General features: G+C 46.2%; 3 protein-coding genes across 10 annotated transcripts in view; 1 reads left to right on the forward strand and 2 right to left on the reverse strand.

Annotated features, from left to right (window-relative positions):
- LOC126984852 (uncharacterized) overlaps window positions 1-15,079 on the reverse strand; it is a 28,446-nt gene extending 13,367 nt beyond the window's left edge. Inside the window, exon 1 of the mRNA XM_050839055.1 lies at window positions 14,957-15,079. Within this exon, the coding sequence (XP_050695012.1) occupies window positions 14,957-15,004 (48 nt within the window). The 5' untranslated portion in view covers window positions 15,005-15,079. The remainder of the gene's footprint in view (window positions 1-14,956) is intronic.
- The window catches only part of LOC126984850 (uncharacterized), a 142,548-nt gene that overhangs the window by 16,862 nt on the left and 102,109 nt on the right, over window positions 1-23,577 (forward strand). Inside the window, exon 5 of the mRNA XM_050839053.1 lies at window positions 10,246-10,631. The gene's annotated coding sequence lies outside the window, so the exon portion shown is untranslated. The remainder of the gene's footprint in view (window positions 1-10,245; window positions 10,632-23,577) is intronic.
- LOC126984846 (uncharacterized) overlaps window positions 1-23,577 on the reverse strand; it is a 262,672-nt gene that overhangs the window by 13,629 nt on the left and 225,466 nt on the right. For 3 of the 8 annotated variants that reach the window (XR_007737977.1, XR_007737973.1, XR_007737972.1), the window contains exon 8: window positions 9,748-10,741. The gene's annotated coding sequence lies outside the window, so the exon portion shown is untranslated. Of the gene's footprint in view, window positions 1-9,747; window positions 11,244-11,426; window positions 11,534-12,411; window positions 12,540-14,471; window positions 15,041-23,577 lie in introns of those variants that run through there. The other 5 variants (XR_007737947.1, XR_007737949.1, XR_007737948.1 and 2 more) reach the window with 5 other exon arrangements.

Raw genomic sequence — 23,577 nt, forward strand, 5'->3', positions numbered from 1 at the left:
TTGTCACATTCAAAAATAGACTAGATAAATTCATGGACAGCGATATTAGGTGGGGTTAGATACACGGGACCTTAGGGTCAAAGGAGCTGCCTCTACAGAATGGACATCAACTTGCTAGAATCAGTTCAGAGGAGGATGACCAAGATGATTCAGGGGCTGAGGAACCTCCCATATCAAAATAGGCTGAAACATCTAAACTTACATTCACTAGAGAGCCGAAGAGTGCGGGGAGATCTGATAGAAGTATTCAAATGGGTCAAGGGTTACAACAAAGGCGATATAAGTAAAGTACTTAGAATTAGCCAGCAGGATAGAACTCTCAGTAATGGATTTAAATTAGAAAAGTATAGATTTAGGAGATATAGGCAAGCATTGGTTTAGTAATAGGGTGGTGGGGGAATGGAATAGACTCAGCAATCACATAGTTAGTGCAGGGACGATAGCTTGTTTTATGAGTAGACTGGATAGGGTAAAGATTTGTATTAGGCCCGTGCCAGTATCTCATAATCTACTTTAAGAAACCTCAGTATCTCTTCATATATCTTCTCTACAAACCTTCAACAGTCATGGAAACGCTTTGAAAATCCAATTCAATTACTTTTTTTTTACTCTTGAAAATAGGGGATAATGTTTACGGAAGCGCGTCGCCTCCTGGTGCTGGCCGCGGCGACGCTCCAGCCGCCGCAGCCGTAAAATAGCTCGCAGAGGGTTTAGGGTCGGGGAGCATATTTAAACTACTCCAACCAAACTTTACGACCTACTAACGTAACTAATGTGACTTATTTCAGCGAGGAGGTATTTATCGCAACACCGGCTGCACCGCCGCCAGAGGAGGCGACGCGTTTCCGTAAACATTATCCCCTATTTTCAGGAGTAAAAAAAAAAGTCCTTGAATTGGATTTTCAAAGCGTTTCCATGACTGTTGAATGTTTGTAGAAAAGATATATGAAGAGATACTGATGTTTCATAAGGTAGGTAATGAGATACTGGCACGGACCTAAAACGAATCTTAACCCTGGATAGCTACATGGACGAGGACGACAGGTGGCAGTGAGGTGTGGGTGCAGTAGGGTGACGGGGTACTGGATGCGTGCCTAGTACCGCCGGTATAACGAGGATCAAGCCTCTACCTGTAACCCCTGTAACTACACCTCACCCATCGTGAGTAGTGGGGGGGATTCTGGAGCTGCCCTGTGTAGGCCACCCGGCCTCTTGCAGTTTCCCTATGTTCTTATGTTCTTATGAGTGGAGGGCGGCCTGTCTTGTGCAGGACAGCTTACCTACTTCTGCTGCATGAGAAGGTTAAGACTTCCCGGCGGCGGTGGTGGAGGTGTTGTCCTGGCAGTGTTGGGGCTGAGGGTGTCGCTGGCCAGCAGGTCCCCAGCGCTGGCCCGTGGGTGTGGAGCCTTCGTCGTCTTCTTCTTCTGGGGTGTTTTAGGGGGCTGGTTGGGCAGGGCCAGAAGGGATGCGGCGTGTGCTCTCTTGCTCTTGCTGTACAGGTGACCCGTTGGAGAGTCAGGCCTTCGCATCGACACAACCTGTAAAAATTAAACAAAACAAGCAGTATCCATTACACATCTTCCAATTCCCTATTTCTTGCATACCACACCTTTTCCAGAAAACTCTTCATGGCTTCTATAATTCTATCATTTGCTTCATCACTCAGTCCCAGCAGCAGCAGCATCCATTCCCTCTCTGTTCCTGCAATCCTCCCATTCACATCCCAGCCCATCTCACTCAGTGCCTCACTCAGACCGTCACCTTTCACTGCACTGTCTATCTCTCTCTTCCACTTTCTCGCATCCCATTCTAGATCCTCACTGTTGCTGTCAGTCATTTTCCATTCAAAGAAACGCCTCCCTTCCTCTCTGCTCACCCACCTGACTCGCATACCACTGTCACCAACCATTCTCATGCAGTTCTTAATCCATTTGCTCTCATGCACACTCCACAAGTAAACCTTCCGTGCCAGCCTCGCGTCATCCATTCGTTCCAGTCTGACTTTGTATCTAAGGGTAGCCTTCCTAAATCTTTCCCTAAGGTGCTCCACCCCATATATCACCCCTCAAAGCTTCCACCGCCGCATACCTTGGTGCATTCAAAGCTAACGTGTCACCTGGCAGCGTTGCCAACTGGAACTTTATAATTCCGCTACACACACGAGCCTCAAACACGCTACATTGGACCACAAACGATACAACTTGTAAATATATTTCCACATCAGACGAAATAATGTTATCTGCTGGTTACTGTATAGCCAGGTACCCAAGGCAACACGAATCTGGCAGTGCAGTGCATTATACGGGTATAAGGGTACGTAAGGTTGGGGGGGTCGTCATTTCCTGCGTACAATACACACACATGTTTTGGCAGCACAATGCCTTACACGGGTGTGGGTCATAGGTAAGGTTGGGGCGGAATTATGGGCAAGACAGACGGCCCCTGACCACAGGAAGGCACCATGACGGCAACACACCTGCCCTGACGGCCCCATGCACACGCCTGCCCTGGCAGCCCCACAGCTGCCCTGATGGCCCCACACCTGCCCTGATGGCCCCACACCTGCCCTGACGGCCCCAATCCTGCCCTGATGGCCCCACACCTGCCCTGACGATCACACACCTGCCCTGATGGCCCCACACCTGCCCTGATGGCCCCACACTTCCCCTGATGGCCCCACACCTGCCCTGACAGTCACACACCTGCCATGACCGCCCAACACCTGCCCTGACAGTCACACACCTGCCCTGACGATCACACCTGCCCTGATGGCCTAACACTTGCCCTGATGGCCCCACACCTGCCCTGACGATCACACACCTGCCCTGATGGCCCCACACTTGCCCTGATGGCCCCACACCTGCCCTGATGGCCCCACACCTGCCCTGACGATCTCACCTGCCGTGATGTCCCCACACCTAGCTGCCCTGACGATCGCACACTTGCCCTGACGGCCCAACACCTGCCCTGACAGTCCCACACCTGCCATGACGGCCCCACACTTGCCCTGATGCCCCCACACCTGCCCTGACGATCACACACCTGCCCTGATGGCCCCACACTTCCCCTGATGGCCCCACACCTGCCCTGACGGCCCCACACCTGCCCTGACGATTGCACACTTGCCCTGACGATCGTATACTTGCCCTGACGATTGTATACTTGCCCTGATGGCCCCACACCTGCCCTGACGATCTCACACCTGCCGTGATGTCCCCACACCTAGCTGCCCTGACGATCGCACACCTGCCCCGATGGCCCCACACCTGCCCTGACAGTCACACACCTGCCATGACCGCCCAACACGTACCTGCCCTGACAGTCACACACCTGCCATGACGGCCCCACACCTGCCTGGACAGTCCCACACCTGCCATGACGGCCCTACACGGCCACACCTGCCCTCACGATCGCACACTTGCCCTGACGGCCGAACACCTGCCCTGACAATCCCACACCTGCCGTGACGGCCCAACACCTGCCCTGACAGTCCCACACCTGCCATGACGGCCCCACACCTGCCCTGACTGTCCCACACCTGCCATGATGGCCCAACACCTGCCATGATGGCCCCACACCTGCCCTGACTGTCCCACACCTGCCATGACGGCCCAATACCTGCCCTGACAGTCCCACACCTGCCATGACGGCCCCACACCTGCCATGACAGTCCCACACCTGCCGTGACGGCCCAACACCTGCCCTGACAGTCCCACACCTGCCGTGATGGCCCAACACCTGGCCTGACAGTCCCACGCCTGCCCTGACAGTCCCACACCTGCCATGATGGCCCAACACCTGCCCTGATAGTCCCACACCTGCCATGATGGCCCCACACCTGCCATGACAGTCCCACACCTGCCATGATCGCTCACCACCTGCCATGATGGCCCAACACCTGCTCTAACAGTCCCACACCAGCAATGATGGCCCCACACCTGCCATGACAATCGCGCGCACCTGCCCTGACAACCTCGATCACACCTGCCCTGACAGTCCCACACCTGCCATGACGGCCCATACCTGCCCTGACGATCCCACACTTGCCCTGACCGACAGCCCCACACCTGCCTTGACAGTCCCACACCTGCCCTGACAGTCCCACACCTGCCTTGACAGCCCCACACCTGCCGTGATGTACGGCCCCACACCTGCATTGACGTATGGCCCCACATCTGCCCTCACAGTCCCACACCTGCCATGACGGCCCCACACCTGCCGTGACGATCCAACACCTCCCATGATGGGCCCACACCAACCGTGACAACCCCAAACCTGCACTGACGACACAACACCAGCCCTGACACACCCACACTTGCCTTGACGAGACCACACCTGCCCTGACAGCCCCAAACCTGCTCTGACAATCCCACACCTGCCCTGACATTGTCACACCTGCTTTGAAAGCCCCACACCTGCCCTGACGATCCAACACCTTCCATGATGGCCCCACACCTACCCTGACGACCCCAAACCTGCACTGATGACACCACACCTGCCCTGACAGCCCCACACCTGGCCTGACAAGCCCACACCAGCCCTGACATCCTCACACCTGCCCTGAAAGCCCCACACCTGCCATGACAGCCCCACACCTGTCCTGACAATAATCCTTGATGGGCCCACGCCTGCCCTGCCAACCCTATACCTGCTCTGATGACCCCACACCTGTACTGATGACCCCACATATCATTGCCCTATTTCGTGACAATCTATCGTCTGGTGCAGTGGTTCCCAATCTGGGGGGCATGCCTCCTTGGGGGGCGTGAGCTAGGTAAAGAGAGGGCGTGATTCCATCTGCCAAAAATTGCAGTTTTGCAAGAAATAAACACACACACACACATGAAGGAGTAACAAATGATGGGTGGAGTTAGGATTTCTTATAAATCAATAGGGGGCATCATGTGAAAAGTTTGGGAGCCACTGGTCTAGTGTCTTTATTTCCTTGGCATTGGCTTATGTGTGTCTATTCAGGGGAAGGGACAGTTAGTTCACGTATTATTTCCCCATTTCGTAACATAATCTATCACCTTGCGTCCATTTCTTTCCCAGTAGTTCTTTGTATTTTTCCAGCAGTTTGTCATTTTCTTTTCTGTTCCTGTCCAAGAGATTTTGCCATAATTCAGAGGAAGGAGGAAGCACGCTGGTCTGTTGTGTTTCATCTCGTAATGTCCTTTTCGTAATTTCCAGCAGCAGCTTCCAATTATGTTTTCACTTTGTGTCACTTTGTATCTTCCAGAGGTTTGCGATTATGCTGTTACTTACTGTCTGGAAATGCTGCCTTCGTTGTGAGGATGGAAGAAGTAGCTACATATTATCCTCTGTATTAGTATAGCTACACACTATTATTCCATGATGTAATCTATTGCAATGTATCTTTGTGTACTTTCCAGCAGCCTGCAATCATGCCTTTCCTTCCTGTATTAATTGTGAGGATGGAAGAAGTAGCTACATAATCCTCTGTATATACTATTAGAAGTAACTACACTATTATCCCATATTGTAATCTATTGCAATGTATCTTTTTGTACTTTCCAGCAGCCTGCAATCATGCCCTTCCTTCCTGTATTAATTGTGAGGATGGAAGAAGTAGCTACATATCATCCTCAGTATGTACTATTAGAGGTAGGTACATACTTTCCATACTGTAATCTATCGTAATGTATTGTATTGTATTTTCCAGCAGCCTGCAATCATGCCCTTCCTTCCTGTCTTGATCTTCCAACACTCAGTTCTAAGCACACAAGCACATGTTATCTTATTCCACCCCTTTGTTCTTCCTCCCTTCCTCAGTATCTAACCTTTCCTTGTTGGTTTCCATGAATAAGTTTTTTCCTTATTGAGTATGTCTTCCTAATGTAACTATTGGTCTATGTTTTTTGTTTGTTTGTTCTAGTCCACACACACACACACACACACACACACATGCATACAGACACACACCAGAATTGGTTTGGGAATTCTATTTTCTCATCAGCTTCCTGTCTACCCCTGTCTGCCTGTAGAACCAGAAGGCCCTCTTGGACGGCCCCAGCCCATTAGCGGAACGGGCGAATTTTATTTATAGTGGCTGCCGTGATGTGACTCCTGCTTCATTTACTGCCCTCAGCTGTTTATTTTACCATAGAAAAAAATGTAGGCATACATTCAGGGGAGGCAGTGGCTGAGTGGTTAGCGTGCCAGCCTCGCATTCGGTGCGTTGTCCAGGATGGTTCGAATCCGCCGCTAACCACCTGGGATTTTTCAGTCACCGCCAAGTGGCCTAAGACTACCCACATGCTGTCCTGAAGACCACCTATCAACCCAGACTCTAGAAGAAGCTCTGCAGCACAAGTGGAATCAAGAATGAGCTCCGGGGGGCAGCATGAGCCAATAATAATAATGGCACCACTATAAACAATTGCCTGCGCCATGACGGGCTAGGGCCGACCATCAGGCTCACATGGATTAGCCTACCGGCGCTGTAGGCCACATGTAAGAAAAAAAAAAAAAAAAAAAAAATGTCGTATGTATATATATTTCTTAACCCGTCCGCTGCAATTGGCACGGCTTTTGCCTTCACTGGTAACCTGGTAACATAATTATACTCCCAGGCCTTTCTCTGCCTCTGTGGTTGATAGTGGAGTGTTTCCCATGTGGTACTGGTGTGGTGGATATCCCTTCACTGGTAGCCTGGTAACATACACTCCCAGGCCTTTCTCTGCCTCTGTGGTGGATAGTGGAGTGTTTCCCATGTGGTATTGGTGTGCTGGATATCCCTTCGCTGGTAGCCTGGTAACATACACTCCTAGGCCTTTCTCTGCCTCTATGGTGGATAGTGGAGTGTTTCCTATGTGGTATTGGTGTGCTGGATATCCCTTCACCGGTAGCTTGGTAACATACACTCCTAGGTCTTTCTCTCCCTCTATGGTGGATAGTGGAGTGTTTCCCATGTGGTACTGGTGTGCTGGATATCCCTTCACTGGTAGCCTGGTAACATACACTCCCAGGCCATTCTCTGCCTCTGTGGTGGATAGTGGAGTGTTTCCCATGTGGTATTGGTGTGCTGGATATCCCTTCACTGGTAGCCTGGTACCATAATTATACTCCCAGGCCTTTCTCTGCCTCTGTGGTGGATAGTGGAGTGTTACCCATGTGGTATTGGTGTGCTGGATATCCCTTCACTGGTAGCCTGGTAACATATAATCCCAGGTCTTTCTCTGCCTCTGTGGTGGATAGTGGAGTGTTTCCCATGTGGTATTGGTATGTTGGATATCCATTCACTGGTAGCCTGGTAACATACACTTCCAGGTCTTTCTCTGCCTCTGTGGTGGATAGTCGAGTGTTACCCATGTGGTATTGGTGTGCTGGATATCCATTCACTGGTAGCCTGGTAACATACACTCCCAGGTCTTTCTCTGCCTCTGTGGTGGATAGTGGAGTGTTTCCTATGTGGTATTTGTGTGCTGGATATCCCCTCACTGGTAGCCTAGTAAAATACACTCCCAGGTCTTTATCTGCCTCTGTGGTGGATATTGGCGTGTTTCCCATGTGGTATTGGTGTGCTGGATATCCCTTCACTGGTAGCCTGGTAACATACACTCCCAGGTCTTTCTCTGCCTCTGTGGTGGATATTGGCGTGTTTCCCATGTGGTATTGGTGTGCTGGATATCCCTTCACTGGTAGCCTGGTAACATACACTCCCAGGTCTTTCTCTGCCTCTGTGGTGGATAGTGGAGTGTTACCCATGTGGTATTGGTGTGCTGGATATCCCTTCACTGGTAGCCTGGTAACATACACTCCCAGGTCTTTCTCTGCCTCTGTGGTGGATAGTGGAGTGTTACCAATGTGGTATTGGTGTGCTGGATATCCATTCACTGGTAGCCTGGTAACATACACTCCCAGGTCTTTCTCTGCCTCTGTGGTGGATAGTGGAGTGTTTCTCATGTGGTATTGGTGTGCTGGATATCCCTTCACTGGTAGACTGGTAACATACACTCCCAGGCCTTTCTCTGCCTCTGTGGTGGATAGTGGAGTGTTTCCCATGTGGTATTGGTGTGCTGGATATTCCTTTAGTGGTAGCTTGGTAACATACACTCCCAGGTCTTTCTCTGCCTCTGTGGTGGATATTGGAGTGTTTCCCATGTGGTATTGGTGTGCTAGATATCCCTTCACTGGTAGTCTGGTAGCATACACTCCCAGGTCTTTCTCTGCCTCTGTGGTGGATAGTGGAGTGTTACCCATGTGGTATTGGTGTGCTGGATATCCATTCACTGGTAGCCTGGTAACATACACCCAGGTCTTTCTCTGCCTCTGTGGTGGATATTGGCGTGTTTCCCATGTGGTATTGGTGTGCTGGATATTCTTTCAGTGGTAGCCTGGTAACATACACTCCCAGGTCTTTCTCTGCCTCTGTGGTGGATAGTGGAGTGTTTCCCATGTGGATTTGGTGTGCTGGATATCCCTTCACTGGTAGCCTGGTAACATACACTCCAAGGTCTTTCTCTGCCTCTGTGGTGGATAGTGGAGTGTTTCCCATGTGGATTTGGTGTGCTGGATATCCCTTCACTGGTAGCCTGGTAACATACACACACCGGTCTTTGTCTGCCTCTGTGGTGGATAGTGAAGTGTTTCCCATGTGGTATTGGTGAGCTGGATATCCCTTCACTGGTAGCCTGGTAACATACACTCCCAGGTCTTTCTCTACTTCTGTGGTGGATATTGGAGTGTTTCCCATGTGGTATTGGTGTGCTGGATATCCCTTCACTGGTAGCCTGGTAACATACACTCCCAGGTCTTTCTCTGCCTCTGTGGTGGATAGTGGAGTGTTTCCCATGTAGTATTGGTGAGCTGGATATCCCTTCACAGGTAGCCTGGTAACATATAATCCCAGGTCTTTCTCTGCCTCTGTGGTGGATAGTGGAGTGTTTCCCATGTGGTATTGGTATGTTGGATATCCCTTCACTGGTAGCCTGGTAACATACACTCCCAGGTCTTTCTCTGCCTCTGTGGTGGATATTGGAGTGTTTCCCATGTGGTATTGGTGTGCTGGATATCCCTTCAGTGGCAGCCTGGTAACATACACTCCCAGGTCTTTCTCTGCCTCTGTGGTGGATAGTGGAGTGTTTCCCATGTGGTATTGGTGTGCTGGATATCCCTTCACTGGTAGCCTGGTAACATACACTCCCAGGTCTTTCTCTGCCTCTGTGGTGGATAGTGGAGTGTTTCCCATGTGGTATTGGTGTGCTGGATATCCCTTCAGTGGTAGCCTGGTAACATACACTCCCAGGTCTTTCTCTGCCTCTGTGGTGGATAGTGGAGTGTTTCCCATGTGGTATTGGTGTGCTGGATATCCCTTCAGTGGTAGCCTGGTAACATACACTCCCAGGTCTTTCTCTGCCTCTGTGGATAGTGGAGTGTTCCCATGCTATTGGTGTGCTGGATATCCCTTCACTGGTAGCCTGGTAACATACACTCCAGGTTCTTTCTCTGCCTCTGTGGATGGAGAGTGTTTCCATGGTGGTGTAGTGGTGGCTGGATATCCCTTCACTGGTAGCCTGGTAACATACACTCCCAGGTCTTTCTCTCCCTCTGTGGTGGATAGTGGAGTGTTTCCCATGTGGTATTGGTGTGCTGGATATCCCCTCCCAAGGTTCAGAACTTTACATTTTTCCTCATTGCATTGTAGCAGCCACTTTTTGTTCCACTCCTATATCTTTTTGATGTCTTCTTGTAGGAAATCCACAGTCAAGGGGTTAAAAATAGGCCTTTCTGACAAACTGTTGCAATTTTTATAACACTCTTACTTCCCTTATAAGATTATATTACGTTGTTTGTCTGTCCACAACACAAGTCCTATAGCAATACTTCCTCTCCACAACACAAGTCCTACAGCAATACTTCCTCTCCACAACACAAGTCCTACAGCAATACTTCCTCTCCACAACACAAGTCCTACAGCAATACTTCCTCTCCACAACACAAGTCCTACAGCAATACTTCCTCTCCACAACACAAGTCCTACAGCAATACTTCCTCTCCACAACACAAGTCCTATAGCAATACTTCCTCTCCATAACACAAGTCCTACAGCAATACTTCCTCTCCACAACACAAGTCTTACAGCAATACAAGGATCGTAGTGTTACGTCTACGTAAAGACGAGAAATAAGCAAACAGTGAGTGCTGGGCTGACGTAACCTTGCCTCGACGTACAGAGATCAAAGTGTGAATTGAAGTTACTTAAACAAACATCTCGTAAGTAAGGTTGACAAGTTATATTCCATCAGTTTAAATGATGTAATCTTCCCTATACATACAGATCAAGGCAACATATGAAATGAAATGAGGTTACTTATACAAACATCTCGTAGGTAAGGTTGGCGTAACTTATATTTTGGTAGTTTAAATGACATAATCTTCTCTATACGTACAGGTCAAAGTAACATACGACATACGAGTTAATTGAGGTTACTCATACAAACATCTCAAAGGTAAGGTTGGTGTACCTTATATTTTGCTAGTTTAAAGGATGTAATCTTCACTATACATAGAGATCACAGTAACATACAACATATGAAATGAATTGAGGTTACTTATACAAACATACCAGTGAATTGAGGTTACTTATACAAACATACCAGTGAATTGAGGTGACTTATACAAACATACCAGTGAATTGAAGTTACTTATACAAACATACCAGTGAATTGAAGTTACTTATACAAACATACCAGTGAATTGAGGTTACTTATACAAACACCTCGCAGGTTAAGGTTGACATAACTTATATATCGTTAGTTTAAGAGATGTAATCTTGCCTATACGTACAGAGATCAAAATAAATTATCTCGAGGGTAGGGTTCACGTAACTTGTATTTCGTTAGTTTAAGGTTACGTATACTTACAATAACGTTGTAAAGAGGGAAAGAATAAAGGAAAGAAAGAAGGTGTGTCGAAATGTCATCTTATCGCCTACAAACACCTAGAGACAAACATTGGGGTGAGGGAGGGAGGGAAGGGTAGCACACACACACACACACACACACACACACAAATGAAATTATAAACACCAACCCACATACCCCAATCAAACACCTCCACACTAAACATCCTTTTTCGACCGTCCATGTTGAGAGAGGAGGAGGAGGAGGAGGAGGAGGAGGAGGAGGAGGAGACGAGAGTAGATGTGGAGCCGCCAGCGATGGAGTTGGCGGCTGTTCCTCTGTCCTTCCCTTCGGCGGCTGCGGCGGGTGACTTCTTGGCTAGGGTAAGGGAGGATAGGTTAAGTTAGGAGATGTTAGGTAAGGCTAGGTGAGGTTAAGTTAGGGGAGGTCATGTAGTTTTATCTTTTAGGGTTCAAGGGCAATAAAACAAAAAAGGCATAAAAAACACTAGGTCCTGCCCCTGAACAGAGAGAAGGAAAAATGACAACGGGGCATAATTACCAGTGAGGGGGCGAGTCTCTCAAACTTGTCGCCCACCATCCAGTGATTGTACCTGGCGAACAGCATCATGAGGGCCAGGACCAGGTTGGCAAACTGCTTCACACGCTCTGAAAGACACAGAAACTGCTCAGCAAGGACTGTAGGCGGGCATCCTCAACACTTCCCCTCACATCAACTCTTTCCAAAGGCCAAGAAAAGGTATCAATTGCATTCTAATAACATGAGGTAATCCAGCTTTCCAGACAGACAACAGATCAAAAATAGACAAACTATGTAGAGGAAGCATTAGTTTGAGAAGGCTATAAGAAAATCCAGCTTTCCAGACAGAGCAACAGATCAAAAATAGACAAACTATGTAGACATCTTTTCCCAAATTTCAAAATGGCGCACCTTCACCCTGCCTCGGAGTCCCCGCCTGGGGGGGGGGAACACTCTATATACTATGATCAATAGTTTTAAGCCTGTAAAGAGTAACCATTGTATAAAATGGAAATAAAGTTTCTGATTCTGATTCCTCTCCCTTCCCTTCCCTTCCGCTCCTTTATCTTTCTCTCCCTTCCCTTCCCTTTCATTCCATTCCCTTCCCTTTCCTTCCTTGACCTTCCATTCCCTTCTCCTCTCTTCCCTTTCCTTTCCTCTCTCTTCCCTTCCCTTTCTTTCTCTTCTCTTCTTCTAATCAAAAATAGATTAGATAAATTCATGGACAGCGATATTAGGTGGGGTTAGATACACGGGAGCTTAGGTTCATAGGAGCTGCCTTGTACAGGCCTACCGGCCTCTTGCAGACTCCTACGTTCTTATGTTCTTCCCTTCCTTGACCTTCCCTTCTCTTCCCTTCCCTTCCTTGACCTTCCCTTCCCTTCCTTGACCTTCCCTTCCCTTCCTTGACCTTCCCTTCTCTTCCCTTCCTTAACCTTCCTTCCTTTCCTCTCCTTCCCTTCCTTCCTTTCCTCTCCCTTCCCTTCTGTTCACTTCCCTCACTCACCTCATCACTGGTTGGTCAAGTTATACACAAGCTCGGAGGAGTGGAAGATGCACTGGTGAGGAGGCTGGAAGACCACGAGGGGCGGCGCCAGGCTCACCATTAGACTGGGGAGGTACACGTGGGTTGCTCTGCGGAGAAAGTGCGCACCAGGTTACCTATTCAATTTGTTTTTCCAGAAGAGAGAGAGAGAGAGAGAGAACTATCACTACAAGCTACAGAAACCCAGAGACAGAGACAGACAGAGACCAAATGAGAAGTAGACATAAAACAGCCATTATCAAGACACCTCTCCACCACAAATTGACCTCTCTCTTGGCCACTCTTTACTTTCGTCTATTATGGCAGCGGTGAGTAGCGGGCCTTTTTTTTCTATGCACTTTTTGTTGCCCTTGAGCCGTCTCCTTTGTTGTAAAAATAAATAAATAAATAAAAGCTACAGAAATCCAGAGAGCCAGACACAGAGAAAATGAGACAGCAAAAGGAAGAAGAAGAAATGAAAAGGGAAAACTAAGACAAGGAGAGGAAGAGAGAAATGAAAAGGAAAAGAATGAAAGGAAAACGGTGAAAAATAAGACATAAGAACAGAAAGAGAACAAAAATGAGAACGGAGGAAACTGAAACAGGGATAAGTAGAGAAAGAGAAGGAAAGCAATACTACCAAAGAGACAGACACAGAGAAAATGAGAAGTAGATAAAACAACCATTAGCACTAAAAGCTACAGAAATCCAGAGAGAGACAGAGACAGACAAAGACATAGACAGACACAGAGACACAGAAAAACAGAGACAGACAAAGACATAGACAGACACAGAGAAAATAAAAACAGAAAAAAACAACCATCACGAAAAGCTACAGAAATCCAGAGAGAGACAGACAGACAAAGACACAGAGACAGACAGACAGACAGAGAAAATGAGAAGCAAATAAAACATCCAGAGAGGCAGAGACACACAGGGAGAGAAAATGAGAGAAAAAAAAGAGACAGACAAAGACATACAGACCCAGACAGACAGACAGAGAGAAAATGAGAAGCAAATAAAACAACCAGACACACAGACATAGACAGACCCATCAATAAAAATCCACAACCAGAGATACAAACAGATACATTCGAAAAAAGTAAAAACAGGGACGCACACTCACCAATCAGCTCCAGGGACGAGGAGTTCAGGAGACCGTACTCAAGCCTCATAATGATGTCACCGTCTGGGTCCTGCTTGTCCTTCTGCAAACACCACCAACAGCGAGGTAAAAAGTCGCCGAGTCAAATCCTGCCACACCACACCCAGCCGCACCACACACCACACCACACCATACCCAGCCACACCACACACCACACCAAACCCAGCTGCACCACACACCACACCCAGCCGCACGACACACCACACCATACCCAGCCGCACCACACACCACACCACACCATACCCAGCCGCACCACACACCACACCATACCCAGCCCCAACACACACCACACACCATACCCAGCCACACCATACACCATACCCAGCCACACCACACCACACCCAGCCACACCACATTACTCTCCCTTTTCCTTCCTTGGGATTTCCTTCCCTTCCTCTTCCTCCCCTTCCTCTCCCTCCCATCCCCTTCCCTACCTTGGTCACTATAACTACTGTAGGCAGACACACTTCAGAAGTGGATCTTCATGTGCCTGGCAATGTCTCTCTTTGTCTTAAAGAGCTTTCCACAAACATCACACTTGAACTCTCTAAGGCCATAGTGCCTGAAGACATGTCGATTGAGTGCCTGCTTCACACTGAACCTCTTACCGCACTCTTCACACTCATGACTTTTTACACCAGTGTGTGTTAGGGTGTGTGTATCAAGGTGACTCTTCCGGATGAATTTTTTCCCACATTCCTTACATTCATAGTTCTTCACACCAGTGTGTGTAAGGGTGTGTCTATCAAGGGTACTCTTCAGGATGAATTTTTTCCCACATTCCTTACATTCATAGTTCTTCACACCAGTGTGTGTACGGGTGTGTGTATCAAGGTTACCCTTCAGGATGAATTTTTTCCCACATTCCTTACATTCATAGTTCTTCACACCAGTGTGTGTAAGGGTGTGTCTATCAAGGTTACCCTTCAGGATGAATTTTTTCCCACATTCCTTACATTCAAAGTTCTTCACACCAGTGTGTGTAAGGGTGTGTCTATCAAGGTTACCCTTCAGGGTGAATTTTTTCCCACATTCCTTACATTCATAGTTCTTCACACCAGTGTGTGTAAGGGTGTGTCTATCAAGGTGACTCTTCAGGATGAATTTTTTCCCACATTCCTTACATTCATAGTTCTTCACACCAGTGTGTGTAAGGGTGTGTGTATCAAGGCTACCCTTCCGGTTGAATTTTTTTCCACATTCCTTACATTCATAGTTCTTCACACCAGTGTGTGTAAGGGTGTGATATCTGAGGCCTTGCCTTGTGGTTAATTCTTTTCCACACTCCAGACACACAAACTTCCTCTCTCCTTTGTTGCTGGAGTTGCCAGCAGCAAGTTGCTTCATCTGGTGACCACTGACCCTCCTGCCCCCTGCAGCAGTCTGCTCCTGCTTGTCCTGGCCACTCATGCTGCTGTCCAGCCCTGCAGGTGAGGCGGCCCCAACCTTTGCGGCGGCTGAGTGTGTTGTTGTTGTCCTCGTTCTTTCCTTGTTCTCTTTTCCTCCACACTGTCACACACCCGCGGCCTAGGGTCCGTGGTCGTGGTCGAGGGTGGACGTGCCCGTGAGAGCTCTGTAAAAGTGAAGGAATTCTCCAATAGTAATATTGCCAGAAGAATGAATCGTTCGAAGAATAATCCGTCTAGTAAGAAGGCGGGCACAAAAACCAAGGATACTGTTGGATCTGGCAAAACAAGCCTTGCGGCTGGGGGCGGGGATGATCAGCTGACAGGGGCAGACGATAGCGACGCAGATAAACAAACAGACACATGCCCAGTCTGTAAGGTTAAGGTTGGTGAGGAAGACAAGGCTCTAGGCTGTGAACTATGTGAAATGTGGCACCACATAAAGTGTGAGGAGGTCACTGAGGCAGTGTATAATTTCCTGAGCAGCAATCAAGTAAGTAAGATTCACTGGTATTGTACCAAATGCGATATTGTTGCGGGGAAATTGTTCAAACAAGTAACCAACACATCCAAGAGACAGGATAAAGTAGAAAGACGTATGGATGCCCTGGAAACTAAAACCACTGAGGCCTTAGAGGAGATCAAGAGTGATGTCAAGAATCTGAAGGAGGAAATTAGAGATGATATCAGGTCTCAAGTGAAGGAATGAAGGAAGATTGTTCCAGAGTTTACCAGCGTGAGGGATGAAAGAGTGAAGATGCTGGTTAACTCTTGCATAATGGGTTTGGACAGTATAGGGATGAGCATGAGTAGAAAGTCTTGTGCAGCGGGGCCGCGGGAGGAGGGGAGGCATGCAGTTAGCAAGTTCAGAAGAGCAGTCAGCATGAAAATATCGATAGAAGATAGAAAGAGAGCCAACATGGCGGCGGAATTTGAGAGGTAGAAGACTATCAGTATGAGGAGGAGAGCTGATGAGACGAAGAGCCTTTGATTCCACTCTGTCAAGGAGAAGCTTACCTACTTCTGCTGCATGAGAAGGTTAAGACTTCCCGGCGGCGGTGGTGGAGGTGTTGTCCTGCCAGTGTTGGGGCTGAGGGTGTCGCTGGCCAGCAGGTCCCCAGCGCTGGCCCGTGGGTGTGGAGCCTTCGTCGTCTTCTTCTTCTGGGGTGTTTTAGGGGGCTGGTTGGGCAGGGCCAGAAGGGATGCTGCTCGGGCCTCGGCGTGTGCTGTTGCTTTCACCTGGCAGACAGTTTAGGGGTGGGCAGGTACCGGTACCAGTACCGGTACTAACGGTACCAGCTAAACGGTACGGTACCGGTACCAGATTGCTCGGTACCGGTACCAGATTGTTCGGATTTATTTATTGGATTTACTGATAATTCTTCATGTCCGATTTTTTTTTAGGTTGCAACTAAATATTGTTATTGTTATTAGACTATGATCGAGTACATCCATAATAACTATACATGCTATTTTTTTATCGAAAAAATAAATATTCACTTCATTCAGAGAGAGAGAGAGAGAGAGAGAGAGAGAGAGAGAGAGAGAGAGATCACTACTCAGTGAGTGGATATCTCGGTGATGTGGGTACTTGATCATAGTCTAATAACAATAACAATATTTATTAGCAACCTAAAAAAGAAAACGAATCGGATATGAAGAATTATCCAGTAACCCCAATAAATAAATCAAATGATAAAATAATGGAAACGGGAGCTGTGATGGAAACGGAAAGCATGACAAAATGGTGGGAACTTGGGGGGACGGTCAGCGAGGCAGTGACTCAGCGTTCAGAAGCTGTGCAAAGTGTTTACATATCTCCCTCCCACGGAGTCTCCTGACGGCGACACGGAACCCAAGTAACACGTCCGGCATAACCAGGAGTCGGCATGACGTCACGAACGTGAAGCCAACGCGCTATTGGTCCGCTGTCTCCCCTCCCCCCTTAGACCCAAAACATCAGTCAGCTGATCTTGTGGACGTGCATACAATGCCTCCGTCTGGGCCACACCAGACTCACCGCACACCTGCACCGCCTGCACCTGGCCCCTACCCTCACTGCCCTTGGTGCAGTACAGTCCCCGAGACCATCGAACACCTGCTGCAGTGTCCACGCTTCCACACCGAGTACTGCTGTGAAGCCAACTGGCCTTCCTAGACGTGACCACCTTTGACCTGCCAACGCTGCTGGCCGCCCTCACGGCAGGAAGCTGTGATTCGCCTCACCTGCGCCTTCCTCAAGAAGACGGGGCAGCTGTCACGCCTGTGAAACCCTCATGCACAGGACGTCACCAGGGCTCATAAGATCAACTAGATCATCGCGGCCCTTAACAGCAACATACAATGCCTGCCTGTTCAGCTTATGGCTGTACCAAAAGGGATCGTAGTGGATCTACATCATTTCACAGGTGAGCTGAGAACTGTATAACCAGATACATATGATAAAAATACTGTAGCAGCTTTAAACAAAGATATGTGTCTGTTTGTAGATAGCCAGGCAGCCTTGCAGGAGCTCTTGTCCTCCTCACCTACTGACTGTGATCTCACTGCCTTACTGCCATCCATGCCCTAGAGCAGTGGTTCTCAACCTTTTTGGCCCGCGACCCCCCAGACAATATTGGTAGAGACTCGTGACCCCCGCCTTCCCCCGAAGTGCTTCTGACACACACACACACACACACACACACACACAGTACATGCCTATGCCCCGGATCATAACAACATAATAGCAACAAATAAGATAAAAAAAATATTTAAAATACACATTTATTACTTTTTTGGTTTTACATTAACTGAAATGAGAATAAGGTTTTGGAATATGCGAGCTACAGCTAGACATCATGAAATGTTACTATAGAATCACTATAAAAAGAATAAGATTATGAAATTGCATGTTTAATTTTTCTATATTACATATATATATGAATAAGAAAAATACAATCTTTTGAGACAAAATATGCAAAGCAATACGGTATATTTTATAGAATTAATGTTAAAATCGTACAGCCACTAACAACTTTACTAACTGCTTCAAGAGACAAAAATAAGTATGAAATTATAATAATACTTTTGTTGAAAAAAGCTACTGCAGTTAGTATGAATTATGTCTGTGTTTGTAAACCACAATCAAATAAAATTACTGATAACTTTATACCAAAATTTAAATATTCAGCCTTAAAATAATTACAAAATAATTACAGTATTTCCTTAATCTGCTGATATTACAAATCTGCTGAAACCTAAAATCAGCTGATGATGTATAATTCTCATATGAGACAATACACCCACACAAAAATCTGGTAGACTCAGAGATATTTCATACCTCTTTGGTTTGGAAATTAATATATTGGAAATATTTAAGACATTCTGTCTGAGATAATTATTTTCTGGATTTGAAAGAATTGTATGAATTTCTTGCGAAATAATTACTAACGTGGTGTTACAATTAAAGTACAATATTCATGAAAGTTTAAAGACAATGGTCAATATTTAGGCCCTACTATGGGGCTCCACTAGTAGTGATTAGCTAATAATATCCATATTCCACAGTGAAAAATAGTATTTACACAGGCCTAAGTTTATCATGATAACTAACCCCAGTTAGTGAGATACTTGGGCCTGCTTTTTTGAACACAGTAACTCCATCCTGGGTTTGATGCCAGAGATGGCAACTCGGAGATCATCCTCCACCCAGAGTCGTGATCGGTATTTGTTTTTAATATATGTCAGTGCCGAAAAAGTCTTTTCACATAAATAGGTTGATCCAAAAGGAATTAGTACATCCATTGCAGCCTTGGATAATACTGGATATTCATTTGCAACTGAAATCCAGAACTCATCCAGTGTGGTTGAGCCAAACGATGTCTGTAAGGTGCGATCACTGGACAGCTCCAGCAGTTCATCCTCCATGTCGGATGATAAGTGATCCCCTGTAGCAGTGAATGGTTGTCGTATCCAGTCATATCGTTGTGGGGCTGTCTCCTTTGGGAAGTACTTCTTGAAGTGGGCCACAAGACCTCGGAGGTGAGTCGTGATCATTACCTTCACGTTATCGACACTTAGTTCATTCTCCTCCATAAATTCCTCAAGCTCAGGAAACATTTCAACACTGCCCCCATCAACTCGCACAGCCCATCGTTCCAGTTTCCTTGTGAATGCATCAATTTTGTCAGAAAGAACCAAGATGTTTGTGTTTGGGCCTTGTAGTGATAAATTCAGCAGATTAAGTCTTTCGAATATACAAGACAAATATGCTAGATTTGCTAACCAGTCAGGGTCAGTCAGATGGTCAGCAAGTTGGGACTCAGACTCAATCAGGAACAGGCGCACCTCATCTCGCAGCTCGTACAAGCGGTTGAGAACTTTGCCCCGGGACAGCCACCTGACTTCTGTGTGGAACAACAGTGCTTCATGCTCCGAGCCCATCTCATTGCAGAGTGTGGAGAACAGCCTGGCGTTTATGGGACGTGTTTTGATGTAGTTTACTATTTTAATCGCAGTCTGAAGAACACTACTTAACTCTGGATTGAGTGCTTTGCTCGCAAGAGCTTCCCTGTGAATAATACAATGTGTAAAATTTATGTGAGGTGCCACTTGTAAAACTCTTGCCTTAAGTCCTTTCCTTTACCCAACATTGCCCGGCACCGTCTGTGCACACACCAACACACTGGTCCCAACACAAGCCCTCCTCTCGTATTTTGGTGTCCAGCTTTGTGAATATGTCACTACCTGTGCAGGTTCCGTCCAGTACAGTGCAAAAGCATGTCTTCTTGAAGTTTTCCAGCAAAACTGTATCTGATGAATACCAGTAGTTGTGCAGAATTTGATATGTCTGTCGACTCATCTAGCTGCAGAGCATACTTGCTTTCCTTAACCCTGTCAATCAGCTGACACTTAATGTCATTTGCAATGTCATTAATACGTCGAGTAATAGTGTCGTTAGACAGCGGGACTGTTTCAAGCTCACGGGCTATTTTATCACCATGCATAATCCGACTCATAGTCACTGCGCCAGGCTTCATGAGGGTTTCCCCAATGGTATGTGGCTGTTTGGACTGTGCAATTAGGTATGCTACCTCATATGATGCCATCTGAGCTTTGGTAGAGATTGTGGTTTGCCGAGTTAACACTTGCTTTTGATCCTGCAGCTCTCCCTCCTTTCGGCGGAAAAATTCTATTGGTTTATCAGCATGAGACAGACACACACAGACATTAACACATCGCCGCGTCGCCCAGCTGAGTGTTGTTGACAGTGTGGCGGCGCAGCGCATCATATCACGTCTTCAAACTGCGCTGCGCATTATTATAATATCTATATTTCTAAGCTTTCATTAAGCTTTCATTGACAATAAGTAAGTAAATAAATCAATAAAATAAACAAATAACTGAAATGATATCTAAGTCACGTAACTGAGAAGACAAGGAAGGTTCTAAGCCTGAAATTTAAACATTCAGATTATTATTTGTTTGAAATTTATGAGCAGAATTATTTTGACAGCCTTAAAACAAAAGTCGACCATAATACTATTTTTTTTTTTTTAACATCATCTCGCGACCCCCCAAAAGCATCTCGCGACCCCCCGAGGGGTCGCGACCCCTAGGTTGAGAACCACTGCCCTAGAGGACACTGGTGCTACTATCCACTTCACCTGGGTGCCCTCCCATGTGGGCATCCAGCACAATGAGAAGGCAGATGCCTTGCTAGACGAGCCCTTCAGACACACAGTGGACCCTGGCATTGAATAGGCAACACGCTTAGTTATGTTAAGAGTAGAATTAAACAATCCATCCACAATACCATTGCTGCCCAACTGACACACTGCTGTGACCATGGGCGTCGATTCCTTTAATTAATTAATTAATTAAATTAGGGGAGGGGACAGAAGGGAGGGGCGAGTAGCTAGCCAAACAGCTGAGGATCCGGGGGGCGCTGAGCCCCTCCCCCGGAATATTTTTTAAAAATTTGCTTATTTCCGAGACATTTTGAGGCCACATGCAGTACATTTTATAATTAAGTAATAGCTTTAGTCTGGTGATAAACATGCTCCAAGACCCTTAAAAAAAACATTAAATGTTGACTTCATTATTACACCTTTTTATTTTATCAATATCCTGGTAGGTATTATTATCGCAGAGGTCAGAATAGGATTTGGGGGTTAAAACTAATTTTTTCTGATAGATTTTGATGTGCTGGTTATAAATGTGGCAATTTTTTCTGTTGCAAAAAAAAATAATTTCTTGCCCCCCACCCCCCCATACTTTAGGTTACGTAGGTGGGTTAGGTTAGGATAGGTTAGGTTAGGTTAGGTCACTTTAGGTTATTTTAGGTTATTTTTGGTTAGGTTAGGGGGGTGGGGGCATTTTTTCATCGAAAAAAATTTTTTTTTTGCCTCCCCTCTGTAATATAGGTTAGCTTAGGTTACATTAGGTTAGGTTAAGTTAGGTTAGGTTAGATTAGGTTATTTTAGATTGTTTTAAGTTAGCTGTGGTTAGTTTGGGTTAGGTTAAGAGGGGGGTGGGGGCAAAAAAAAAAAACATGTCCCCCACGTCTCCCCCCCCCCCACAATCGACGCCCATGGCTGTGACGGTGGTAGTACCAGCAGAGTCCACTATGTTAGTGTCTCCCAAAACTGTGACTACATTTATGGGAGACACAGTGAAACTCAGGGTGTGGTAGCAGTGCGCCTTAGACTAGGATATAGGTACTACTGGAAGGTTAGTAACTCTCCTGGTCTCTGTTGCACATGCAGTGTTCCAGGCCAGGGGGCCACACACTGCAACACAACTGTCATGGAGTGCCCTCTCATCAAAAAAAAAAAAAAAAACATGAATGCTTTGATGCCTTGATGTAAGGACTTCAGAAGAGAATTAACAGCGGGTGACTGATTTCTTAATTGACTTCTTTAAGGATTCGGGGTGAAATTTTGTCGGGACCAGGAGTTTTGTTTACGTTAATTTTAGTAACTGCTTGAAGTATGTCACGCTCTGTGATATGTATGTTATTTAGATACGTATCATCGTTATGCCTTGCAGTAAATGGTTTTATATCTCCTAGGTCTTCATCAGTAAATACTGAAGCAAAAAAGTCATTTAGAATGTTTGCCAATTTAGAATGTTCGCCATTTCTGTGTCTTCATTAACAATGTTTCTGTCTGTTGTTGCTAGAGGACCAATAGTGGAACCGAGCACTTTTTTGTTTCTGACATATGAATAGTTTAGTGACCAGTGTATGGTGGTCATGTCCTGTACTGCATCCCTGTGCTGTATTGTGATCGTCGTTCATTAGTGTTTCATGTTATTACCAAAATTGCTTATCCAAGTGGTTGTTTTTGCGTTTATTTCCGTCAGGTTCCCTAGAGATGAAGTGTTGCGGAGGAAGTGGATACTGGCCACACGTAGGCTAAATTTTAATCCCTCTAGATCGGCAGTGCTTTGCTCTAGACATTTTGTGGAAGAAGATTTTGACAGGACCACACCAAATTATGTAATGTTGAAGAAAGGAGTAATACCAACTGTCTTTCAAGGTTTTCCATCTCATTTACAAAAAGGTACGAAGACTAGGAAAGCACCTGCCAAACGTGAGGTACTAGTAGAAACAGTAGTTAGACCTGCTGTTGAAGCTAGAGTGGATGCTACTGTAAACACTGATGCTGCAAATAACTGTAGTAATGATGCCACATCCATGGAGGAGGATGAAAACTCCACAAATTCAAAGGAGATTAGTCATCACACTTCAAAGGATACTGCTGCTACTGTACAGGAAAGTATTTATAATCCCCCTCTGGATACTAAACCTCATAGACTTTCAAAATTACCCATGGTGTCTTCAGTCTCCTGAGAAAGCTAAATTGAAAAGAAAATTAGCATTAAGCCAAACAAACCTTGTATCAGCTAGAAAAAAAATCAAAACTTTACAGCAGTCGAAAAGACGTTTATTAAAAAGAAATGCTAAACTACAAAATATTATCAGTGACCTAAAAGACAAAGATTTGCTTAGTACTAATAGTTTGGATATTTTGGAGGATTGTGCTGGGGGAGTAGGAGACCTTCTACAAAGACAAGTGTCAAAAAAATTGAACAAACCTGTACCAGTATCATATTCACCTGAGCTTAGGAGCTTTGCATTAACTCTACACTTTTATTCACCACATGCATACAACTATGTCAGGAAAACATTTGACACTTGTTTACCACATCCAAGGACAATAGAGAAATGGTACCAGACTATACCAGGAGACCCCGGTTTTACTTCAACAGCCTTTAATGTATTACAGTCTAAATCAGTTGCTGCATCTGCAAATGGCAAACAATTACTTTGTTCCTTGGTGATAGATGAAGTAGCAATACGCCAGCATGTAGAAAGGGATGGAAAAAAATATCATGGGTACATAGATATGTGGACTCAGCTGGACAGTGACACATTACCTATAGCAAATAATGCCCTTACATTTATGTTGGTAGCTGTTAATTATCACTGAAACTCACTGTTGGATACTTCCTTTTAGATGGAATAAATGGAACTGAAAGAAGTAATCTAGTATTAAAGTGCTTAGAGAAGCTTGCTGCTGTGGGTATTGA

The sequence above is a fragment of the Eriocheir sinensis genome, chromosome 57, assembly GCF_024679095.1.
Source record: "Eriocheir sinensis breed Jianghai 21 chromosome 57, ASM2467909v1, whole genome shotgun sequence".
Lineage (NCBI taxonomy): Eukaryota > Metazoa > Arthropoda > Malacostraca > Decapoda > Varunidae > Eriocheir > Eriocheir sinensis.